At 41.2% G+C, this 21,450-nt stretch overlaps 5 protein-coding genes and 1 long non-coding RNA gene across 6 annotated transcripts; 4 read left to right on the top strand and 2 right to left on the bottom strand.

Moving 5' to 3' along the window:
* Positions 1-911: 911 nt before the first annotated feature.
* On the top strand, positions 912-1,755 carry LOC119118226 (lamina-associated polypeptide 2, isoforms beta/gamma-like). Its single transcript, XM_037245088.1, has 4 exons — positions 912-1,047; positions 1,236-1,341; positions 1,474-1,599; positions 1,685-1,755. The coding sequence occupies exons 1-4, from the start codon at positions 916-918 to the stop codon at positions 1,753-1,755; spliced, it is 435 nt and encodes a 144-aa protein (XP_037100983.1). The 5' UTR covers positions 912-915.
* A 304-nt stretch (positions 1,756-2,059) lies between these two features.
* LOC119118143 lies at positions 2,060-2,779 on the top strand. Its single transcript, XR_005096658.1, has 3 exons — positions 2,060-2,204; positions 2,415-2,483; positions 2,654-2,779. It is a non-coding gene; the product is annotated as an uncharacterized LOC119118143 (long non-coding RNA).
* A 2,137-nt stretch (positions 2,780-4,916) lies between these two features.
* selenok (selenoprotein K) lies at positions 4,917-7,032 on the top strand. The gene is made up of 5 exons (XM_037245874.1): positions 4,917-5,007; positions 5,537-5,627; positions 5,833-5,904; positions 6,316-6,411; positions 6,695-7,032. The coding sequence occupies exons 1-5, from the start codon at positions 4,989-4,991 to the stop codon at positions 6,696-6,698; spliced, it is 282 nt and encodes a 93-aa protein (XP_037101769.1). The 5' UTR covers positions 4,917-4,988; the 3' UTR covers positions 6,699-7,032.
* A 39-nt stretch (positions 7,033-7,071) lies between these two features.
* On the bottom strand, positions 7,072-11,262 carry actr8 (actin related protein 8). The gene is made up of 13 exons (XM_037245869.1): positions 10,984-11,262; positions 10,729-10,899; positions 10,536-10,646; positions 10,261-10,365; positions 10,006-10,179; positions 9,640-9,733; positions 9,424-9,556; positions 9,009-9,162; positions 8,696-8,791; positions 8,480-8,620; positions 8,086-8,386; positions 7,844-8,007; positions 7,072-7,639 (listed from the first exon to the last, which is right to left on the bottom strand). The coding sequence occupies exons 1-13, from the start codon at positions 11,113-11,115 to the stop codon at positions 7,496-7,498; spliced, it is 1,920 nt and encodes a 639-aa protein (XP_037101764.1). The 5' UTR covers positions 11,116-11,262; the 3' UTR covers positions 7,072-7,495.
* A 388-nt stretch (positions 11,263-11,650) lies between these two features.
* Positions 11,651-15,807, bottom strand: LOC119119473. Its single transcript, XM_037245873.1, has 11 exons — positions 15,694-15,807; positions 15,595-15,619; positions 14,942-15,055; positions 14,328-14,431; positions 13,878-14,007; positions 13,279-13,311; positions 13,180-13,203; positions 12,943-13,029; positions 12,564-12,838; positions 11,824-12,229; positions 11,651-11,734 (listed from the first exon to the last, which is right to left on the bottom strand). The coding sequence occupies exons 1-11, from the start codon at positions 15,754-15,756 to the stop codon at positions 11,712-11,714; spliced, it is 1,284 nt and encodes a 427-aa protein (XP_037101768.1). The 5' UTR covers positions 15,757-15,807; the 3' UTR covers positions 11,651-11,711.
* chdh (choline dehydrogenase) lies at positions 15,793-21,450 on the top strand. Its single transcript, XM_037245870.1, has 10 exons — positions 15,793-15,904; positions 17,465-17,911; positions 18,203-18,433; positions 18,626-18,792; positions 18,980-19,131; positions 19,286-19,415; positions 19,482-19,616; positions 20,084-20,226; positions 20,713-20,815; positions 20,900-21,450. Exons 2-10 carry the CDS (start codon positions 17,502-17,504, stop codon positions 21,316-21,318), a joined length of 1,890 nt encoding a protein of 629 aa, XP_037101765.1. The 5' UTR covers positions 15,793-15,904; positions 17,465-17,501; the 3' UTR covers positions 21,319-21,450.

Raw genomic sequence — 21,450 nt, 5'->3', positions numbered from 1 at the left:
GCCTGCATTTTAAGGCGGCTGCCAATCAAGCCACCTTTCACAGCCGTTATCAAATGAGTAAGAGGTCAAGAAGAGTTGCTGACTTTTGTTTAATTTTATCCATCCCCAACTGCTTTCAGTTGACATGCCAGTGTTGCTGAGGCGACCGGTTTTTCCTTCCAAGGTGAAGAAGGTGAGTGATCAAAAACAACTTGTCTTGCTTTCTCGAGCAAGGAGAATGAACACCATGTGGCTTTTTGTCTTCATTGCACAGATAAATTGTTTACTGACTGGGTTGAGGTGTGTGTAACAATGTTGCCTGGTCGAAATTTTGAATTGGAATACTTTTTACGCTTTTTTTTTTTTTACAACTTGTCAAAACCTTTGTTAGCAGGTGATCTCAGTAATTAGTAGGTGAAAAACCTCAGACAAAACAAATTCCAACATTTACTATCTTGCATATTATTTGTAAAAGCAGGTACACCGAAAATAGCTATGAAAAGTTTAACATTAAAAACTAGAAAATAGACAATATATATTTAAAAATAAAAAAAACAAGCAGTTTTAAATGGATTTATGTGAATGCACATACCATGCTTAATTTAAGCTAGTTAGAAAATTCAATGAATGCAAATAAACAATAACCAGCCAGTGAATTTTAGGACTTTTCTAACTATACATATTTACATTGCATCAAAACCCTTTGCTGATGAAACTTTGTGACAACCCAAACAAATTAGACAAAATGACCATAAACAAGAGAAATAAAACTAACTAAACAAAACCTTTATCTTAATTAGTTGCTCCTGTTATTGTAAAGAGCCAACATTTGGAATTGGTCTTTCAATCATGGGGATTTTGGATGTATTTTTGTCACTGGTTGTTAGGATAAAGTGGTGCACTGCAAATGACATGTACTCTTAGGTCATAATCTCCATGTCACAAAGCTTTCAAGGTGATGTCATCAAATCACCGCATGCCACAGAAAGGCATCATGGAGAACATGCCAGGCTAAGTTTAGTGCATGCTGTCCAAGATCCAGTCCAACTTGGTGGCCCGGCCACCATGGTGAGAGCGCCATTCATCTGTTTAATAAAATAGTAGTTAAAGAAATAAAAGCAAACTTGTTAGCTGATCTGGTTAAGTACATTGCGGTTGCAAAATGTAGTTTTGGTTTATTTTTTCAAACAGCAACTTCGTAAACTCGGATCATTTCTATGAATGTTGCAGTGGTTCTAAATCATTGTCCTTTGCAGGAAGAGAAGCCAAACAATGGACAGAAATGTAACCTGAGTATGCTGACGGATGATGACCTTAAGGCCGCATTACTTGCGTACGGGGTCACAATTGGGCCAATAGTGGGTAAGGTTGACTAACACTTGAAGATATGCTTCTTGGTGAAAAATAATACATGAATCTTCCATCCATCCATTATCTGTAACCTAATAAGGAATAACTCAGACCTTATAGTAAGAATGTTTGTGTATCTGTGAGGCTCCACCAGGGCCGTGTATGAGAGGAAGCTGAGGAGGCTGCAGGCGAAATGGGGCACTTTGAACGGAGAGGAGAAAGTTCATCACCACGAGTGGGAAGACGAAAGCAGTGATGACAGTGACTCGGGTACTGAATGACCACTTCATGTTTTCCATTTTATCAAAACACTTGATGACCATCCTTCATGAGGTTTTTCTGATACGTTCCGAAGGATCAAGCCTGGAAGAAGAACCGATGGAAGAATACACTGAGGTGGGAGATAGTTTGACATTTATCATGTAGACAAAAGTATTGGGACACATGGCCATTACCCAGGTGTTTGAGACGATGCTAAATTGTCTTCTAAATATCCCAAATCTTTTATAGAATGTGTTTAAATACTACAGTTGTAATGAGATTGAATAAATAAAGTGTTTCATGATGCTAACTACTTTCTTTCTCCACAGGTGGACATCCTCTCTGAGGAGGTTTACCAACAGTGCTTTTTAACCCCATCTAGACTGGTAACTCAATGCAAAAAACATTATTTTCTTTTTTCTTTTATATTTTATATGTTTATCTTGTTTGTGCTGTAGCACGATGCAGCTTGTTGCTCAAGAAACGTTGATCTTTGTCACAAGCCGACTTTGGAAAAAGTTTCAAAATCAACACAAAGTGACGGCCCTTTTGTGGTTCCTGAAGACACAAGTGGAGCGTCATCTTTAGATCAAAACTCGGGATTAGGATCACAGGTACACTTTTTTTTTTTTTTTACCAGAATTGAAATGTTCTGCTTGGTGGCATGGTGAGGGTCACAAAACAAAATGCATTTTTTTTATCACCTTTAAAAATCTGTTGTATGTAGTTTACGTTTAAGTTGTGTGATTAAAATGTGAAATGGTTGTTGTTAAAATAGACTTGTACTGTCACTGAAACGTTGTAATAGCGTTTTAATCTGGCAGGTCCCGGAACAATCAATCCAAGATCCCAACTGTTCCTCAGAGAACTTCGCCACTGAAAATGATGAAGAGGTATTTGCCTTTGGGGGGGGGGGGTTTAGAGTGCTCACAATGATTTTCACTACAATCAAACAAAACAACAGATGGAGAGGTCAACAGCGAGTTGCAGGAGAGCGACGTCCACAAACCTTGAATTCAGTTTGAAGTGGAATATGTAATCCTCGTATACATTTTTCTTTTAGTCGGACATCGTTGTGGCGGAAACCACTTCATCTCAGTACTTCGTACCCACAGAATCTCGTCCTAACCAGGAAACGAAGGTGCACCCATCCCATTTGCAGACATCTATACGATGGTTACAAGAACACACTTTTGGTTAATGTTTGCTTCTCATTTGTTTGATTGGATTATTAAAGTATCTTGTATTTTCTAGCTTGTTTTGCTACTTTCCTTAACAGTGTCTCCAGCTCAACTTATTTTTGTAAGTAATTCGATCTTCTGCTTCTACAGGGACCCAAGAAGGACCTGCTCCCTAACATCGAGCCTACAAATACAAGATTCAGGTAAGTTCTAACACAATTGGACACTGCAGCCTTAGTGCTTGAATTAAGAAGTAAGAGCAGCAAGTTTTCGAGAACTCATAAAACATTGAACAGTTAGACTTCCATTAAAAAGTTTAGAGAAACAAATCAACTGGAAAGTTTGGTTCATTTTGGGATCATCCTGAACTTGAAAGTCAAATGTGTCTGACTTTTTGGCAGAAGTGCATGTCAACAATTGTATCTTAAGAAAGATTTTATCCCTTTGAACCTCACGCTTACATTCCTTTACCTGTCGAAGACCTATCATGAGTGCAGCCAGGAGGCCCAAACAGCTGAGCTCCCCAAGCCCTCCAATCAGCCCCACTACTAAGGAGAGAAGCGAAATTGAGCACCGAATGGTTCCCATCCATATCCAATTTGTGGTGTTTGTTGTAGTCGCCCTCCTAATCTTTGTTATTGTTGAAAGCGAGCCACTGAGTCCATTTTTGGCTCTGACAGAAAACTTTATGCAAGGCTTCATCAATGATGCTCCGGTGTTGCAGTGCACACAAACATTCCTACGACACGAGTAAATACTTGTTTATAATCTATTTTCTGTTTTTATGTTTACACTCTGCCCTGGATGGAAAGATACTCGGATAGATTATGGAGAAGCATTGTAAAATAATTACTGTTTAAACTGTTTAAATAATGGGAGCGAACATTGTGAAAATCTCCAGTGTAATTTATGGTTTTGCTTGTCTTTATATTATTTTGTAATGTTTTGGAAATGTTGGAATAAAGGTCTATTTTGCAACATGGTGCTTCTGTAATACAAGTATAACAGCAAGTATGTTGATTACGCACCTCAAATGCATCTTTAAGTATGTTTCAACTGCAATTCACAGCACATAAAGAACCTCATAATAATCAAGGACACTTAAGTGTAGGTAAACAGTAACAGGTACCAAGGTATTTATCCTGCAATTTTGAACAATAGATGTTATTTGAGGGCCATGTATATAAAAAAGGTAGATTGGGCATTGCGCCAAAACATGACCAAAAGTATCCTTGGGCTGTCAATGCTGAACTGCTAGATGGTCTTTAGCTGTTGTATTTGTGACTATAGTACTATAGAAGTGGTTACCTTGCACAAGAAACACCTTTTATATTGAAAACCCATAGCAGGAAAATCTACTGCAAAAGAAACCCTACTTTGAAACCCTAACAGTAGTTTAAAACCCTAGACCTAGTTTAAATCCATACTTCCAAACCCTAACTCTAGTTTAAAACCTGACTTACAAACCCGAACCCTAGGTCCAAACCCCAACCCTAAATCTAATCCCTAACCATAACCTAACCCCAATAACCCAACCAACCCTGGTTTCAAACCCATCCATCCATTTTCTGTACCGCTGTATCCCCACGGGGGTCGCGGGCTTGCTGGAGCCTATCCCAGCTGTCATCGGGCAGTAGGCGGGGGACACCCTGAACCGGTTGCCAGCCAATCGCAGGGCACACAGAGACGAACAACCATCCGCACACGCACTCACACCTAGGGGCAATTTGGAGCGCTCAATCAGCCTACCAAGCATGTTTTTGGGGATGTGGGAGGAAACCGGAGGACCCGGAGAAAACCCACGCGGACACGGGGAGAACATGCAAACTCCACACAGGGAGGGCCGGAGGTGGAATCGAACCCACACCCTCCGTACTGTGAGGCGGACGTGCTAGCCAGTGCGCCACCGAGCCGCCTTGGTTTCAAACCCTATTTTTAAAACCCTAACCCTTGTTTGAAAGCCTACTTTGAAACCCTAACTCAAGTTTGAAACTGACCAATTCCTTACTGCACACACAAAAACTTCTATTTATTTTGGGTTCAAATCCAAAAAAAAAAAAAAGATAAAACTATACACCGAACATTTCTCCACAGAACATTTCTGATGACTTGTCTTGTTGACAGATTGTAGTAATTGTCGCGGTATTTCGTCACATATGAACCCGGAAGTGAACGTCATGTGGCAACGCAAGTACGTATGTTGTTAGTTCCCTGAAAATGGTGTACGTGTCGAACGGTGAGTGGTTTCTGATATCTTCTATCAATTTTATCCAATACATAATGTCTCTATCACATAGTATGCCTTGGGACTTTAATTGAAAAGTCTTTTACCGTTTAATGTATGGGGTGAGTCGGAAGTTTGACAGTTAGCGTTTATAGCCGCTAACCAGCGTGTTTGCTAACTTGCCCTGCTTCTCAAAAACAACAAACAATATTTCGTGGTTTTTAACATTAATTTGCCAGCCAGTGTATATTTGCTCTGTGTTTTATGTCCATCGTTTCGGCCATTGGTTTGAGTCGCCTCATTCGGGCGTTGTTCGAATTGGATATATTTCAAGATGCACGTTTTCAACATGTATTCAATTAGAATATTAACATCTCCAACATGAGTTCCAACATTTGTTATTTGGAGGTTTTTTGGAAGATTCACGAGACCTCAATTGAATCACTCCACATTGCCTGTGTGTCCAGACATGGGGAACAACACCCTGTAGTGTATCACACTATATTCTTATTCAACATCACCTTGACCCTCTTTTTGCCAGGTCAAGTTCTGGACAGCCGGAGCCAGTCACCATGGCGACTGTCTTTAGTGGTTGACCTCTTCTGGGGAGCTGTGGAGTTTTTTGGCCTGTTGTAAGTCAATTTATGAGTCCTTCCATAAATAATTAGTATCCATATTGCTATACTGTTGATGTAACCCATCCGTAAAGAGAGTTGAGTCCATTACTTAGAATGAAACCATCTGCATTTCATAGTCTCTAAAATAATTTATAAATTGTATATTTGCTTTTGTCCTAGTACAAAAACAGTTGACTTTTTTTTTTCTTCTCCCCACCAGTTTTAAAACAATAATTGACCCAGACCTGACAAAAGATGGACATAGCTCGTCACGGTTTTCTGATGGCAGAGGGTATGTAAGCTTCAGTAGTAGTGGTTATATTGCAGTGAATCCCTACGTATTTGCAGTTCAGCCTTTGCCTATTGGTGGATTTTTTAACCGCTGAAAAAGTCACCTATGCGTTGTTTTTGTGCTCAGTTCTAAGCAGTATGAGTATTGCTTTGGCACCATTTGATGGCACCTTGGTTCTGAAGGAGTTAAGAGCCATATTTAGACAAAATTAGTCATTTGCTTTTGTCATTTTGCATTTGATCTTGTGGCATCTCCAGTAGAGTATAAACCATTTGAGGTGCGGCCGATTTTCACACTTTGACCCACATCCTGTGGATAGCGGGGATTCACTGTATGATTGCCGTTTAATGTCTTTTTTTTCCCCCCAAATTAAGAGTTAAGCCTCATTTGGCATTTGTTTGTCTCGTACAGTCCTCCAGGTCCCCCTGGGGGCCGAAGGCGGTTTGGAAGAATAAACTTTGGTGGTGGGCCCAGTCCTCCTCCAATGGGGGGAGGAGGATGAGGAAGGTGAAATTACACACATGCACACACACACAAACACACTGGCCACAACATCACATATAGCCTACCCACTAAGGCCCAACACAAGTGCTGTATCTCTAGTAATAAATGTCTTTACATAGCCCATAAGGTTCCGTTTTGATAAACTACCACTCGTCCTACTACAGACTACTCAAGCATGAGTTTAGTAAAGGTGCAAGCGCTTGCAGGTACATATTTTGCATTCTTGAATAATATGAATATATAATGTTGCATTAATGTTGGAATGACCTCGTTTTCTTTTGTGCAGGTAAACGCCTACACTGTGTGTGTAGGCGTGGGCCCAGCTACTGTATAGACTGGCAGTCACAGTGGTGAAGCCCCACTTCTTGAGCCGCCACTGCCTAAGTAGTTTTTTGACGCCTTTTTGGGAATTCCTATAAGTAGGAACCATATTGGCTGATTTGGCAGCTCATCGATCGCACCCCCCCATCCCCACTGCATTATTTTTCTTACTTTTCTCACTGAAGTTGTTTTCATGATATTATTTGCAATATTCTTTGCTTTTTGTGCTCGATTGAAGTTAATGACACATGATAGATATTAAATATGATTAACTTCGTTAAAATAAATTATCTTTGAAAACAAGTTGACTGTGTGATTTATCCAAGGAATGAGTTACTGTAATACAGTATTGCCATATTTTTATTCTAGTTTATTTGAGAATTACACTATGCAGTTAGAAAAAGAATGTTGCAGTCACGAGGTGACAAACTTGAGTGGTGACTTCATGGCGACATGAAAGTAGATCTCAATAAGGTTAGTGACACCTATGAAGCTTTGTAGGAGTTTTCGGCACAAAAGTGCATCCAACTCAAAATTCAAAGACCCTTCATCAATATCAAAGCAAGACCTCTATTTGTTTTCCAATGTCAATTAAATGATGTATAGTTAGTGTTCCAGTTATCATTTCACCCCACGATTCAAAAAGGGGCACTTGATAAGTAGTCCGAACGCCTGACTGATAATGTACAACAGTACTTACTTCAATTTTGTCTGAAATATTTTTGGGTCATGTCCTTAGATTTTCACCAGTCTGTTTCGATGACTTTCACCAGACAAAAGCAGCCCGCTCACGTAACATTCGAACACCAAACCGCTGCCACTCTCTCTGGTGGATCCACATTTCTTGTGTTGTGTCCAGACAAGCCAGCACAGCTCCCCCCTTCCATGATATCAGTCTAGGGTCCATATCCTGCATGTCAACAAACAGTGCAGTAGGAGAGCAGTGGATATCTTTTCACCACATGGAAATTTCTACATTCTTTAAGTTAAACCAATAAGCTTGTACTTGCATATTACTCATTATCAGACAAAATCCCTGCATAAAATCAAATGAAATTGAGGAAGCAAAATAAACACACGGAGAGAAGAAAATTAGGACTAATGTGCCACTTACTTTTGGCCTTGTGATCACTTCCACATTGTCCACAAGCCTTCTGAAGGACGGTGGCATCTTGTTGATGATGCGGTGAAGTAGGAACTCCTGAGCGCCATGAAACATGAGCCCTCCACCCACCACCAGGATGGAGCTGTACATCTTTCGCTTGGTCTCGTCCGAGGCTTTCAAACGACAAGACAGCACTTTACTTCGACAAACTTTCTTCAATGAATGCTTTCTTCTTTGCGTGTTTTTATTACCACAACAGTCGATGCTGTGCAATATGGCTTTATCCAGGCCGAGAGCTTTGCCCTCAAACTGGTTCATGATTGCAGTCTTCCTGGAGAGATGTGTGGAGAGGGCCTCCTCCGCCTCCCCGACTCCCATCAGGCACTCTCCCTGGGCGGCTCCAATATCCGTCTCAGCCTGCATTCCTCCACTGCCGCCGCTGCTCCTGGGCAGTTCTGACAACTCACCAATGCCTCCTTGACCACTCGCGTCGCCATCCAAAGCGCCGCCTTGTCTTGAGAGCACCTTGCGGTCCGAAGCATTCTTGGAAGACTGTTGGAGAAAGATAAGAAAAAAAGGATGAGGAACAGCAGAAATGATGTGTGCATTTCCAGTACAGAACAATATACAGCATTTTTTTTTTACCTGGTCTTGTTTGCTGTGCGTGGCCAATAAATAAAGTTCATCATGAGGGTCTTCTGAGTCACCTTGAGAACGAAACTGTAGCGATGTCATCTTCTGACCGACGATACCAAACGTGCTGGGGTAGAACAGTCCCATGGGCGCCTATTTTATGCAAGGGAATGAGTAATAAGGTCATGTGGGAGCAAACACAAAATGGAGTTGTTATGATTTGAGTACCTGTAATTTTTCATCGCCTAAGCGAACCTGGAAGAGAAAAGCTGGGGCATCTGGGAAACGGGTTTGGAATTCATGATCTCGAAGTCCAGATATGTCCTTAACGGAACCGGGGAAAATATTTTTAATTGGTTTGCATACAAGAAGCTAGACATTGTGACATACACAACAATGGCGACCTACATTGTACTTCTTAAAAACCAGTGCATTAAATGTAACTCGCATATTATTATAAAGCCAATGACACCATTGGACAGTGACGGTACTCAATTTAAAAGACAAACACCTAAAATTCTGTAATATTTGGCTCACACACCTGGTCCAAATGGCAGAGTGTCTCCTTTATATGTTGTAGTAGCTGACAGTCCAACCTGTTGGACAACTGACAGTCTCTGTAGGGAAATCCTGCCCTCTGCAGGAGCCAGAATAAAATGCGGGTCACATCTGCACCACCATACGCCAAAGACAACCTGTGAAGGTTATAATAGAGAGTATGAATGATCTAGAAATTATAGATGACAAAATTGCAAACCAAAACGTGTTACCCATTATTAAGTATGAATGAAAAAAATAATAATAAGGTCACGTTGAAGAATCTCACTCCATTCCTTTTCTTTTTTCTAGGTATGCCAGTATTTTTGTAAATTATTTAGATAACTTGAATATTATTTCATGATTTTTATTTTCTAGCTCCTGCAGTTGTGCTTCCCAACCTTTCTCAATATCCTCACCTGGAGTTCCGATGGGAAACTCCGTCCTCTACACAGCAGAGACTGGTCTTCTGGTCTCCAACGTCTACGACACAAGCGCTGCTCAACCCACTGCCAAATGTCGCACACACTGACTCCTGGTGCACTATGATTGCTGTACACATACAGACACATATCGGCAAAAGAAAAATAAGACGACTGTCGGAGGCTGACCTGAAGGTATTGCAAGCGGAATACCTGAGAAGCCCATATTAAGCAGGAGCATGGAGACCAGTTCCTTGGCATGCTGCCTGTTGTAGATGTCGGGAACCAAAAGGATGCATCTGTAATACTGTCAACGGTCATTGAACATTATTTTGTGAAGTTAAGACATTATCATAGATTTTTTTTCTTCAATAACAATGTGTGAAAAGTTGAGGTTTCCCAAGCAGCCCTGGGGCTGATTTGAGGTTGGTAAACAAGCTCAAGGGCAATTCGTCTCAAACTCTGCATTCCTAACAGAGGTTTGATTAATCATCCATATAAGACTTGCATCGCAAGACGTTTGTCTACACAGCATGTAAAACAAAAAAAAACGTAAATTCAACTTCTGATGTTTCCCACCTTTAGGTCTTTGAGCGGGATCTCCAAGTTCTTCTGAATAACATGACTCCAGATGGTCTCAAGGTCAGCCAGGACAGCAGTTAGTGAGCCTCCAGGGCCAGCGTGCACGTTGAGCTGACCTCGAACTACGGGCCAGTGGATGTCATAAGAGTCTGTTGGTTTCACATACACGGCCTGCGTTGTGATGGCGGGAAGAGGCAGAGACAGTGAGCTGCCGTCAAACTTCTTCATTCTCATGCAGACTCTTGCACTTACCTCCTCTCCTATCAAATAAGGCGGGTGGTGAGATGTGTTGGTCCATTTCACCCGAGAGTTGCTGTCTAGCACGGCTGGACGGATCTGACAGTTATATGCTCTTGCCTGAATATGGAGAGAAAACTTGTGTCAGGATGTGTCACTAGACCTCTGCAAGTGAGTTCACAAAGTATTAAACTGATTTGTCAAGCACCATAATGTAGTGCAATAGTAGTTTTAGATGGTGGTCTTATAGTTGGGTTTCCCGGTGCAGATCTAGTTCTAGACACACACACCTGCTCAGCAGACACTGGTGTCCTCCTCACTCCATTGGACATCTTCTTTGACCAAATGGCCTGGTCAACCATTTTAAGCCCATTTTGTCTCTGTTCATTACTCTCAGGTTTCTGGGACAGAACATGTGGAAGGATGCAGTGAGGTCAATGACAATGATAAATCAAGTCATTACAGGCTACATCTCTTACGCACATTTAGACCGTCCCTGAGCAGCCAGGCATCTTCGTATCGGGACTGGCCACTTTGTTTGTGGCGACGTGCTATCATGTGTGGAATCGTGAGCGGAAGGTTGTCCGTCGCTCGCCCAATACGCAGCGTCCTCGATCCAGGATGGATGACGATTACAAAGTTGCTCTGTATTTGCTGTAGAAGAAAAAATTGAGGTGGAACAATTTGATTAATTGATTCATCAAAAACTAACTATGAAAATGGGACTCGCCAGCTCACCTCCTGGAGGGGCTCGGGGATGGTCGGTGGAGCAATGGGTCTTTTCACTCCTCTTTGCTCCCTCTCCTTCTCTTTGTCGCGCTCTTTTTCTTTTTCCTTTCCATTGTCTTGCTCTTTCTCTGCTTGGGTCATGTTCCCAGTCCAAATCGATCGATTAACTTTCCCAAAATGTTTCAAATAGCAAACAAAAATTCCTTCTATCGAAATTCCTTTTAAGACTTCAGCGCATCCGTACGAGGCAAGACATTACTTCCGTGTTTGGTCACGTGGCACAAAACGAGTTCCTCCCACCGGAAAAAGAACACCGTTTCGAACAAACTTACAATTTAACTTTGACAAAACTCAAACTTAAATTTAAATAATTTAAGTTTGTAATTTAAATTATTTAAATTTAAATTTAGAAAACAATAACAAAAACATGAAAGCATATTTATATTTTGTGCATAACACAGTACACTGCTGTCTTATCCAGTTGATTCGCATAGTTCCTCCTAAAATATACGTTCTGGCATGTCATGTCTTATTAATTTATTATTTATGTTTAATACTTGTAGTCAAACAGATGCAGGAATCTACCCAAAAAAATGCTGTTCAGAATAAATAGGTGCAACCATACGTAAAACATGAATGGAATCTTCTGTACTTGAAAAAATATATATAATTTTTATTTTTTTATAATTCCATAGGTTCAACTATGTGGATTATTAATATTAGTCCAAGCTAAATATTCAAACAGTGATGATCACAGAATTTTTTATTTTTATTTTTTTTAGATAGATAGATCTTTATTTGTCATTGTCACACGTACAACGAAATTTAAAATTGTATTTTAAAAAGAATTGTCCGGCAGTGCCTCTTTCGAAATCAATAAACATCCCCTTATTTTTTCAACAGAGTCTTTTAACTTCACCATACTGTCATACCTATTATCAATTAGCCCAGGTCTCAAGAATAGAGTCAATCTCTTTTTGCCATCTTGTCTTTGAGTGTGCAGACTGCGGCACAGTTTGTCCAGATCTTTCAGTAAACAAAAAAGCTTGCATGCTCTCAGTTCTGGAGCCAGGTTACATGGCCTCTTCTCTTGGTGATCACCTAGCTGCAGCACCCAGAACTTAGCGAGCTCATCAGCACTCTTAGCGCGACTTGCGACCATGTTGAGGATCAGAGGGTAAAGGTCGTGCGCTGCAGCCGGTATGGCGATTCCCCCCATGGTGGTGGATATGGGAGTGGAGGTAGGGTGGCTTGACTGCAATGAAAGCCCCATAGTTGACATCATGGATCAATGACGGCAAAATGCATAATGCAGTAAACAAATATATTGGTTTAACTCTGCAAGAAAACCTGCACAAGAACAGGGAAAATTTGCAAAGTCCACTTCATGGAGGCCAGACATTTTGGCTTAGTTGTGTGCTTTGATTTTTTTCTAATTTTAAATATGTGCCTTTGGTCAGTAGAAAAATGGAGGTGGGTGTAAAGTATAATACAGAATGGCACAGTAGACGCAAATTTTGTTTGGACACAAGTGTTCATTTGCATCACCGAATACTGCATTCACTACCGACATGAATTTGACATCTTACCGACGGGCACACGATGAGGACACGCTGTGCAGCTTTGACTTGGTCAGCCAGCCAACGCATGGGACCATCACGTGCAATTCTGCTCTGCTGCCATGCATCGATCACAACGCTGCAGCCTGCATGGTTCTGCAGGAATTCTGCCAGGGCCATCACAGCCTTCTGGAAGGCTCCATTCTCAGGGGGATACACCAAGAGCACATGGATGGGAACTTCCACTGAAGTTGGTAAACTTTTAAACCCCACTGATATGGCCAAGTCAGTCCCACACCTTTTATCTGTAAGAAATACGTAAATAGGTTGTGAAGTATTCAGTGTGTTGGTGTCTAGTAGTGGTCTAGATTACAACATTCCTATTTATGTCTTGAGATTTTAAACTTACAGATAATGTATCCAGAAGTTAGGATCATCAAAACAGCCAATCCCAGATAAACATTCACCAAAATGCTAGTGAAGTTGTTTTTAGGATCTGCATTAATGAACAAATGTAAAATCATTTTGATGTAGTCATTATGTGCAAAAATAGTTACAAAATTAATTATCGTATAAACTGAAGTTGCAATACATATTGATGTGTATGCTGTTTTATTTTCCGCTATTACTTGTTTTTATGTCATACCTGTGGCGATATCAGTAACATCCGCTGGAGAGAAATGGATTTTACATTAGTTCATGATTACTATTATCATTATGTAAATATGGTTTTACGATTCCTTACCTGTAGGAAAACTTGTTGGATTTGGTGCGAGACCTGGAAAAAAAATACAGGACAAAGCCAAAATGTTTATTCCAATATCTTGACCCAGTTGCATCAATGAAAGGCCCTGCCACAATTAGAAACTCAAACTGTTTATTGCACCATCTTGATACTTTGGCCTGAGCTTCAAGAACAGCACACAACAGTACAGGAGAATGATTCAATTCTTTTTCATTCAGTGGGATTGCGTTTCCATTTTATTACAGTGCGGCTAGCTTGTCATGGTTATTAATATGTAACTGCATGTAAAAGCTTCCAAAGCCAAAATTATCTAACATAATCAAATTCCAAGTAACAACAAATCATCTGGAACATCAAACTGAATTGTACCAATTGACGTCCATCTCTCGTAAATGACAATTTGCCAAGTATCGCATTACATGGAGTGCAATAACACTCAGGGACATTTTAAAATATAACGATTTAATTCCCTCCACACCAGGACCACCCTCTTTTCTTTTTTTTCTTTTGTCATCAGTTCAACATTTGCAGTCATGATTGGTCTACTAAATGTAACAGTATCATCATGGATTGAGGAATTTCTACTAAAGTGTACTTACTCGGTGTAGCTTGAGTAGTGATGATTTTTGCAAACTTATAAGAAAGGCCACTTCCCAGCGGTGGCAATGGAAGGTTGGCCACTAGGATCAAAGAGCCATAGCTTTCACTCACTAAGTAATGAAACCATTTCTAAATGGGACAGACAGAAAATACAATCATACTGTAAAAATAATTTTTGGAACTTCCACATTTCTTATACAAAGTGCTTATTTTCATGCCCAGCGCAAGGCAAGCGCAGCCGTCTAACTGTGCGCATGGGTGGAGTTTTCTTTCTTTTGGTAATTTCGTGAAGGGACGTTTGCGCTGTTGTGGGAGTGAACACACTCCATCTAATTCCCAGCCAATGGGGATAAGATGGCTCCTCTCATTACTTTTAAATTCAGCGTAGGAGAGACATTGACATTGTGGAAACAGAAATACAATCAGTGGATCCATCTCTGTTATAATACCTGATGTATCCCAGTGAGGTTAGACTCGGCAAAAGGTGGAAAGTATTCACACAGGTGGACTTCCGTTCCGCTAATGCGCGTGCCAATCAGGTATTTTACGCTAGCTACACAGAGACAAGAAATGACTGATACATCTGATTTCAAGAGATTGGAGTAAAAGTCAACTCAATTTCACATAGCATGGATGAATTGTAAGCTATTGTAGATTCAGAGGCGTAGCCAAGCCGGGGCGAGCCGGGGCGGCGCCCCGGTTAGGACTCCCTGCGCCCCGGTTGAAAAAAATCGAGCTTTTTCGATTCTTCATTTTCATGCCGTTTTTTTCTTTCGGTCTTGCGCGAATGTGCTTGCGCTATTCTATGTGCGCGATGTTATCCATTCACCGTTTGCCTCTCGGACCCGGATGTTGTTTTAGCGATCAGCGAACGGCGTGGGTGATGTTCGATTTTTTTTCCTGTGGGCGTGCGCCCCTACTGGAAAAATTCCTGGCTACGCCTCTGTGTAGATTGAAATTTAACTTTGACAAAACATGGTCTCTAGTCTTCATACCATGCAACAAGTGATTTCAAACATCATTGGGAATATTTTTAAATACAAAGGAACTTAACGAGCCTTACCATCAATGTTAATTGCCCAACTTATGTTTATCATGTCTATTCCTGACACTTTTACCGGCTCAACCTTCAAGTCTGCCAGCAGAGACGGACTGTTCTCACTTGAGGGAGGGAAATCTGGAGAAAGAGACCATTCTTCTTTATGCATTCAACAATATCTATCACACTATATAGACAAGGAGACATTGCCATTCTACATTTTACGTCACATACAGAACAGTGATTAAATCAATCACAAAATTAAGACAACTCAGAACTTTTTTTTAGTTATTATTATTACTATTTTAAACAACAGTACTTGCTTTGCCATGTAACCCCACTATGACTCAGATGCTCTTTTGTCATTTAAACAGATGTGATACTTAATAACTGTCTAGCAACAAGTGCCCATGTAAACAGGTGTCATAAGCAGGGAAAAAAATCTTAGCAACGCTATTAATATATTTCACATGTAAAAGAGAGTAATACATAAGGAAGGAAGTTTTTTATTTTACAAATCATCCCAAATGATCAAAATGGGTTTGACAGTAAAATGGTGATCATTCAAATGTTTTTTGTTTTTTTTAAATAGCTGTACTTCTACTAAAGTACAGAGTGTGGGTACTTTTGCCACCTCTGTCCTCGGTATTCAAATAAGAAACATAGAACATACGTACCATCATTTTCATGACACTTGACGTTCTGGAAGGACATAGCACAACATTTCTCATTATTTTGACATGTCATGGAGCTATTCATAAAGCAAGGCAACTTACAATATCGTGTGACGTCACCAGAGCCACAAGATGCAAGCAGACCAAATGTTTTAGCCTTCTCATGACTTTAACTGTGGAATTGAGATGTGAACGTGAAATGTACTCTGCTCTCCGTGTTTGTATTTATGCATGCGGAGTCCGCTGGTTCCGTCCAGGCTCCGCCCACTCGAGCCGCTCTGACTTGTGCTGTGCTCCACTCGCCACTCAAACGGTAAGGTGGCTATTTATTTCTGCAACTTCTTGCATTTAATTGCCGTCTGTTTTGCATGCATGACACTGACGTGATTTTATATGACGTCCATAAACATGTGCAACTGAGGCGTTCCTGGTGGTCCACTGGATCACCTTTGATTTCTGTCAAACTAAAATCAACAACTTTGGAGAATCAATGTGTAATGCCTCATTTACATGATTTAGAATGCATGATGTGTTTTATTTATTTTAACGTATATTTCTGTAGTGCTAAGTGGGTCAGCCAAGAAGAAACACACTAGTGGACCCAGACACTGATAAGCCAAATGTTGCGAAATTGGATTCGATGTGTAGACTTTTGTTTTAAAAACTCCAGTACTGCAATACTGAAATTTATTTTCCCCTTTCCCTTTTTGTTTGTTTTTTTGTTTCCAACATGTCAGTTCACAAATAGAGTAACTTGACATTTCAGGCTGATGGCCGAATTGAATTTGAAATTGTAAACTGGTTATATGATACATGGCCCACATGTGCCACCGTCTGCACTTGAGAATATCTTTTACCCACCACTTATACATTAAGAGGGGCTGTTGTAGCTCTTGCTTGAACACTAGTACAGCAAAGGACATTATTAAATCCTGTTCAGATCCAAACAAGAGCAGACCAAGTTAAACATTTGTTACCTGTGAAATTAATAAGTGACCATCTCGGTCAGCATCTTAAAAGGGTCACATAAAATGCAATAACGGCTTAGTTTAACACAAATTACTGCATCTAAGTGTCAAATTGGGCAGCATGGCATGAACTAGTGGTGAGCACATCTGACTGACAGTTGAGCAATTTTACTTTTGAATCACATGCGTGTTCTTTATTTTCATGCTTGAGTAGTTTTGGCCAGATACTCTGGCTTCCGGGCAGTCGTTTTATTTTTGCACGAGATTGACTTTATAATATGTATTGCTTGTCGGGTCTCTTATATAGTTTCTTGAGAAGTGCTACTACCAGGAACCATGAGACATCCTGGATTATAATAAAAGAAATTTGACACTGAGGCATTGATATTGTATCACAAGAACTAGCCATGCCAAATTTTGCTCATATGGTTATTTTCTCTAAACCTTTTCTCTAAACCTTGCAATTTCATTTGAGGTCTGACTAAATGTGTACTTTAATGTAATGATTGTCAAACTTTAAAACAAGTACACCATCAAAAATACTTAACTCTAAAATTCCACCATGACAATGAGTATAGCAAGGTATTCCCAGTGTTAAATCAAAAATGTGGTTCTATTACCATTTAATATCACTGCAGCCAATGTGAAACTGCATTTAAATATAAGACAATAAAAAACCCTAAAATATTTAATTAAAAGTTTTTACAACTAAATATAACTAAATGATAACTAACTAACCAAATGTATCTCCAAAAAACATTTGGGTCTCTTCAAAGGTTACGTTAAGTTTTAACCTTTCATTGAGTGATTCTATTTCATACCACTAGAGGGAGCCGGAGTACAAATAGCGGTGCACCACTCTCAAAAATCGCTGCTCTAATGTTTGCTCTGGTTTCCGCCAACAGCTGACCACTGTATGAAAAGATCACACCCAGAAGCAGGATGTTGTCGGTGGTCGTTCTTGGCCTAGCTGGAGCGAGACGAATTATGAGTGGGAGATGTTCAGCATACAGCAGGAGCTTTTTTACCCATGTTCCTGATCGTCAGTTTGTCCCGAGGATTCGTCTCCCTGGCGCCGTCTCGCACCGTTACGGATGTGTCAGTACCACAAACCCTCACCGAACTCTAGCGTCATCGTCTTCAGTGTCTGCAGCCCATCAGAAATCATACAGTTATATCATCATCGGGGCGGGGTCGGCAGGCTGCGTTCTCGCCAACCGCCTCACGGAGGATGCCCAGGAGTCAGCCTTGCTGCTGGAAGCCGGGCCAAAAGACTTGCTGTTCGGCAGCGTACGGTTGTCATGGAAGATCCACATGCCGGCTGCGCTGACCTATAACCTTTGTGATGACAAGTATGAGAGTCAGTAATCACATTTAATCCAAATTGTACGGCTAACAACAGTGTGGTCATGAATCTCGAGCCAGCTTGTGTTTCCAGTAGAGTCTGGCTGGTGATAACCTCAGAGGACCTAAATAATGTGTTATCTCAGCATGATATGACTCACTGTCACCTGCAAACCAAATCATTGAACATGGGTATCAATGTATTTCGCACTTTAGCACACAACGAGGGTGGCAAAAACGTATGAATATTTCCCACCATCTAAACACTGGTGACACTGGCACCTTTCTTCCTCCCACAGGTACAACTGGTATTACCACACTTTGCCTCAGGCCCACATGGACAACAGGGTCATGTACTGGCCAAGGGGGCGAGTCTGGGGCGGCTCGTCTTCGCTCAACGCTATGGTGTACATCCGTGGGCACGCTGAAGACTACAACCGGTGGCAGAGAGAAGGAGCCGAGGGCTGGGATTACGACCACTGCCTGCCTTACTTCAAGAAGGCGCAGTGTCATGAACTAGGCGGCGACAGGTCTGCGACAAAAACATTTGCTCATCAATAAATGTACAAATGATGCAGTCATATAGCACTATTTCAGTAGTACTGATCAGTAACAATTATGCAAGCGTTGGGTGTCTTCGTCTTTCTTGGTAAAATGTAATTGCAGTCAAAGATGGATTCGACTCAGATTTGTAAACACTCCACTGTATTCCCACTTTGCAGGTATCGCGGAGATAGTGGCCCACTACACGTGTCCAGAGGGAAGACTAACCATCCTCTTCACAAGGCTTTTATTGAGGCAGGGCAGCAGGCAGGCTACCCCTTCACTGAAGACATGAATGGATACCAACAAGAAGGCTTGGGTTGGATGGACATGACAATTTTTAAAGGTAAAGGAGCCACAGAACTACCACAACTTGAAGGTCTATTAGCATTGCATTGGATTCATCATCTGCGACGACCACACCGATGTGTTTAGAACAGTCATTTAGATGTGCCCAACACCAAATAGATGTAACTTTTTCCATGCCTTAATATCAAATCATACTTCTGTTTTACATTTTTAATATTTTTCAGGGAAGAGGTGGAGCACAGCCAGTGCCTACCTGAGACCGGTCCTGGATCGACCCAATCTAAAGACAGAGGTGCGCTGCTTGACCACCAAGATCCTGTTTGATGGCCACCGAGCTGTGGGCGTGGAATATCTACAGAAAGGGGAGACTAAACAGGTTACACAGATAGAAAGTTGAATTGATACATGTGAAATTAATTGAATCAATATTTAATAAGGTCTGAAAACACACCCCTGTGAGTACTTTCAAATTCACTGTAGATGCAAAAAACTTTTATCAATTTACAAACTCACAAATCAGTTGTTGTCAGGTCTTCGCAGATAAAGAGGTGATCCTGAGCGGCGGCGCCATCAACACACCGCACCTTCTCATGTTGTCCGGTTTGGGAAATGCCGATGACCTCAAGCAACATGGCATCCCTGTGGTACAACACTTACCAGGTACATTTCACAAGACTAGATAAGCTTGGTCAAGAGGAGATCTTGATGTTGAGAATGTTTTCTCAGGTGTGGGCAGCAACCTGCAGGATCATTTGGAGTTATACGTCCAGCAGAAATGCACTCAGCCCATCACGCTGTACAAAGCCCAGAAACCTTTCCACATGGTCAAAATTGGCCTGGAATGGCTCTCTATTTTCACTGGTAACACTCTCACGTGCAGAATTATACAATTAGATTAGTCATACACGGGTCAAAGATTGCAAGTACTTTGTTGAATGGGTCATTTTCTTTCTTGATATTGTACCCATTCAACAAATGAGTGTACAGTACAAATTTCAACAGTGATGCAAAATATAATTTTATAATTCATCATATAGTAAATGATTCAAAACTGAAACCGCATTTGATTGTTTTCAAGCAACTCGAGCAATGTTGCATAAAAACTAATTTTACACTTACCGTCCAAAGTTTTTTTTATCTTTATTGCACTGTTTGGGGCAATATTTTCCTTTGATAGAATTTGAAAGTGTTTAACTTCTTACATTTATTACGTTACTTTTATCGTACTATATCGGTCCCGATCATAAGTACTCATAAAGGAGAGTTCCAAATCTGGCAGTGACAGTGAGCACATTGTTTTCCCTCTCTTATTGTCATTTGTCACCAAGGCTACGGAGCAACGGCACACCTGGAGAGCGGAGGTTTCATTCGCAGTCGGCCACAAGTCCCACATCCTGACATTCAATTTCACTTCTTGCCTTCTCAAGTCATTGACCATGGGCGGGTTGCTTCAAAGATAGAAGCTTATCAGGTTGGTGTGCTGTGGATACTGTCTATTTTGGCTTTGAGGGGGAGGGATGGAAAGTACGTTTATGTTCTTGTAGATTGAAGCGTGGGTGGATGATGGGCCAGATAACATTCACCCGTACTGAAAGAGAGCACTCAAACTCACGTGTCATTCAGAAGTAAAACAACGGCTGCTCTCTGAAAAACAGAAACAGCAATAGTTTCCCAGAAACTTCCAGAGAAGCTGACTGTGCATCCATCATAAAATGATAAATTCCTTCCACCACTTTGAGGACACAACTGTCTGTGCCCCACACCTGAATGAATCCAACATACAGATTAGCGAAACAAAAAATATGCACAGTATTTGGACATATTATTGCAATTGCAACCTCACACATATTATGTTTAATTTTCATTAATATAATGACACGTATTTCCCGTAGGGGCTCCCCAGACCGAAACATTTTGGGATCCTGTACTTTATTGATGACATATAGTAATGTCATAGGTTCACGTGGGACCAATGAGAAGCACGAGTGTTGGCTGGATGAAGTTGAAGAGTGCTAACCCTCAGGACCACCCAATTCTGCAGCCCAACTATCTTTCCACCGGTACGTTTCTCATCACTTAGGTACCATAAGAAACCGACACTGATTCTATATTTGACCCTCATCGCCACCATTGTCTTCTCTCAGACGTCGATGTTTTGGAGTTCAGAGAATGCGTCAAACTCTCCCGAGAGATCTTTGCCCAAAAAGCCTTTGACCCGTTCCGGGGGCCGGAAGTTCAGCCCGGTCCCCAGATCCAGTCAGACGCCAACATCGATGCCTTTGTGCGGCACAAGGCTGACAGTGCGTATCACCCGTCGTGCACGTGCAAAATGGGCGCGCCCTCCGACCCGATGGCGGTGGTGGACTCCCAGACGCGTGTGCTTGGTGTTGAGGGCCTCCGTGTGGTCGACGCGTCCATCATGCCGAGCATTGTTAGTGGCAACCTAAACGCGCCAACCATCATGATAGCAGAGAAGGCCGCCGATCTCATCAGAGGTCGCCCGCCACTTGTTGACCCACAAGTACCGGTGTACCAGCCGCCCACGCTAGATACTCAAAGATAAAACTGGAACAAGCCTCTTGTTTACTTATACTGCCACTATAGTAACTAAAATGGTAACTAAAAGAGGTGTAATGTAAACCAATTTGAAAATCAGTCTGGATTTAGAAAATACGTGCGCATGGAATCGAACCAA

The sequence above is a fragment of the Syngnathus acus genome, chromosome 2 (genome assembly GCF_901709675.1).
Source record: "Syngnathus acus chromosome 2, fSynAcu1.2, whole genome shotgun sequence".
In the NCBI taxonomy this organism is placed as follows: domain Eukaryota; kingdom Metazoa; phylum Chordata; class Actinopteri; order Syngnathiformes; family Syngnathidae; genus Syngnathus; species Syngnathus acus.
This window is presented reverse-complemented; position numbering and strand designations above follow the sequence as displayed.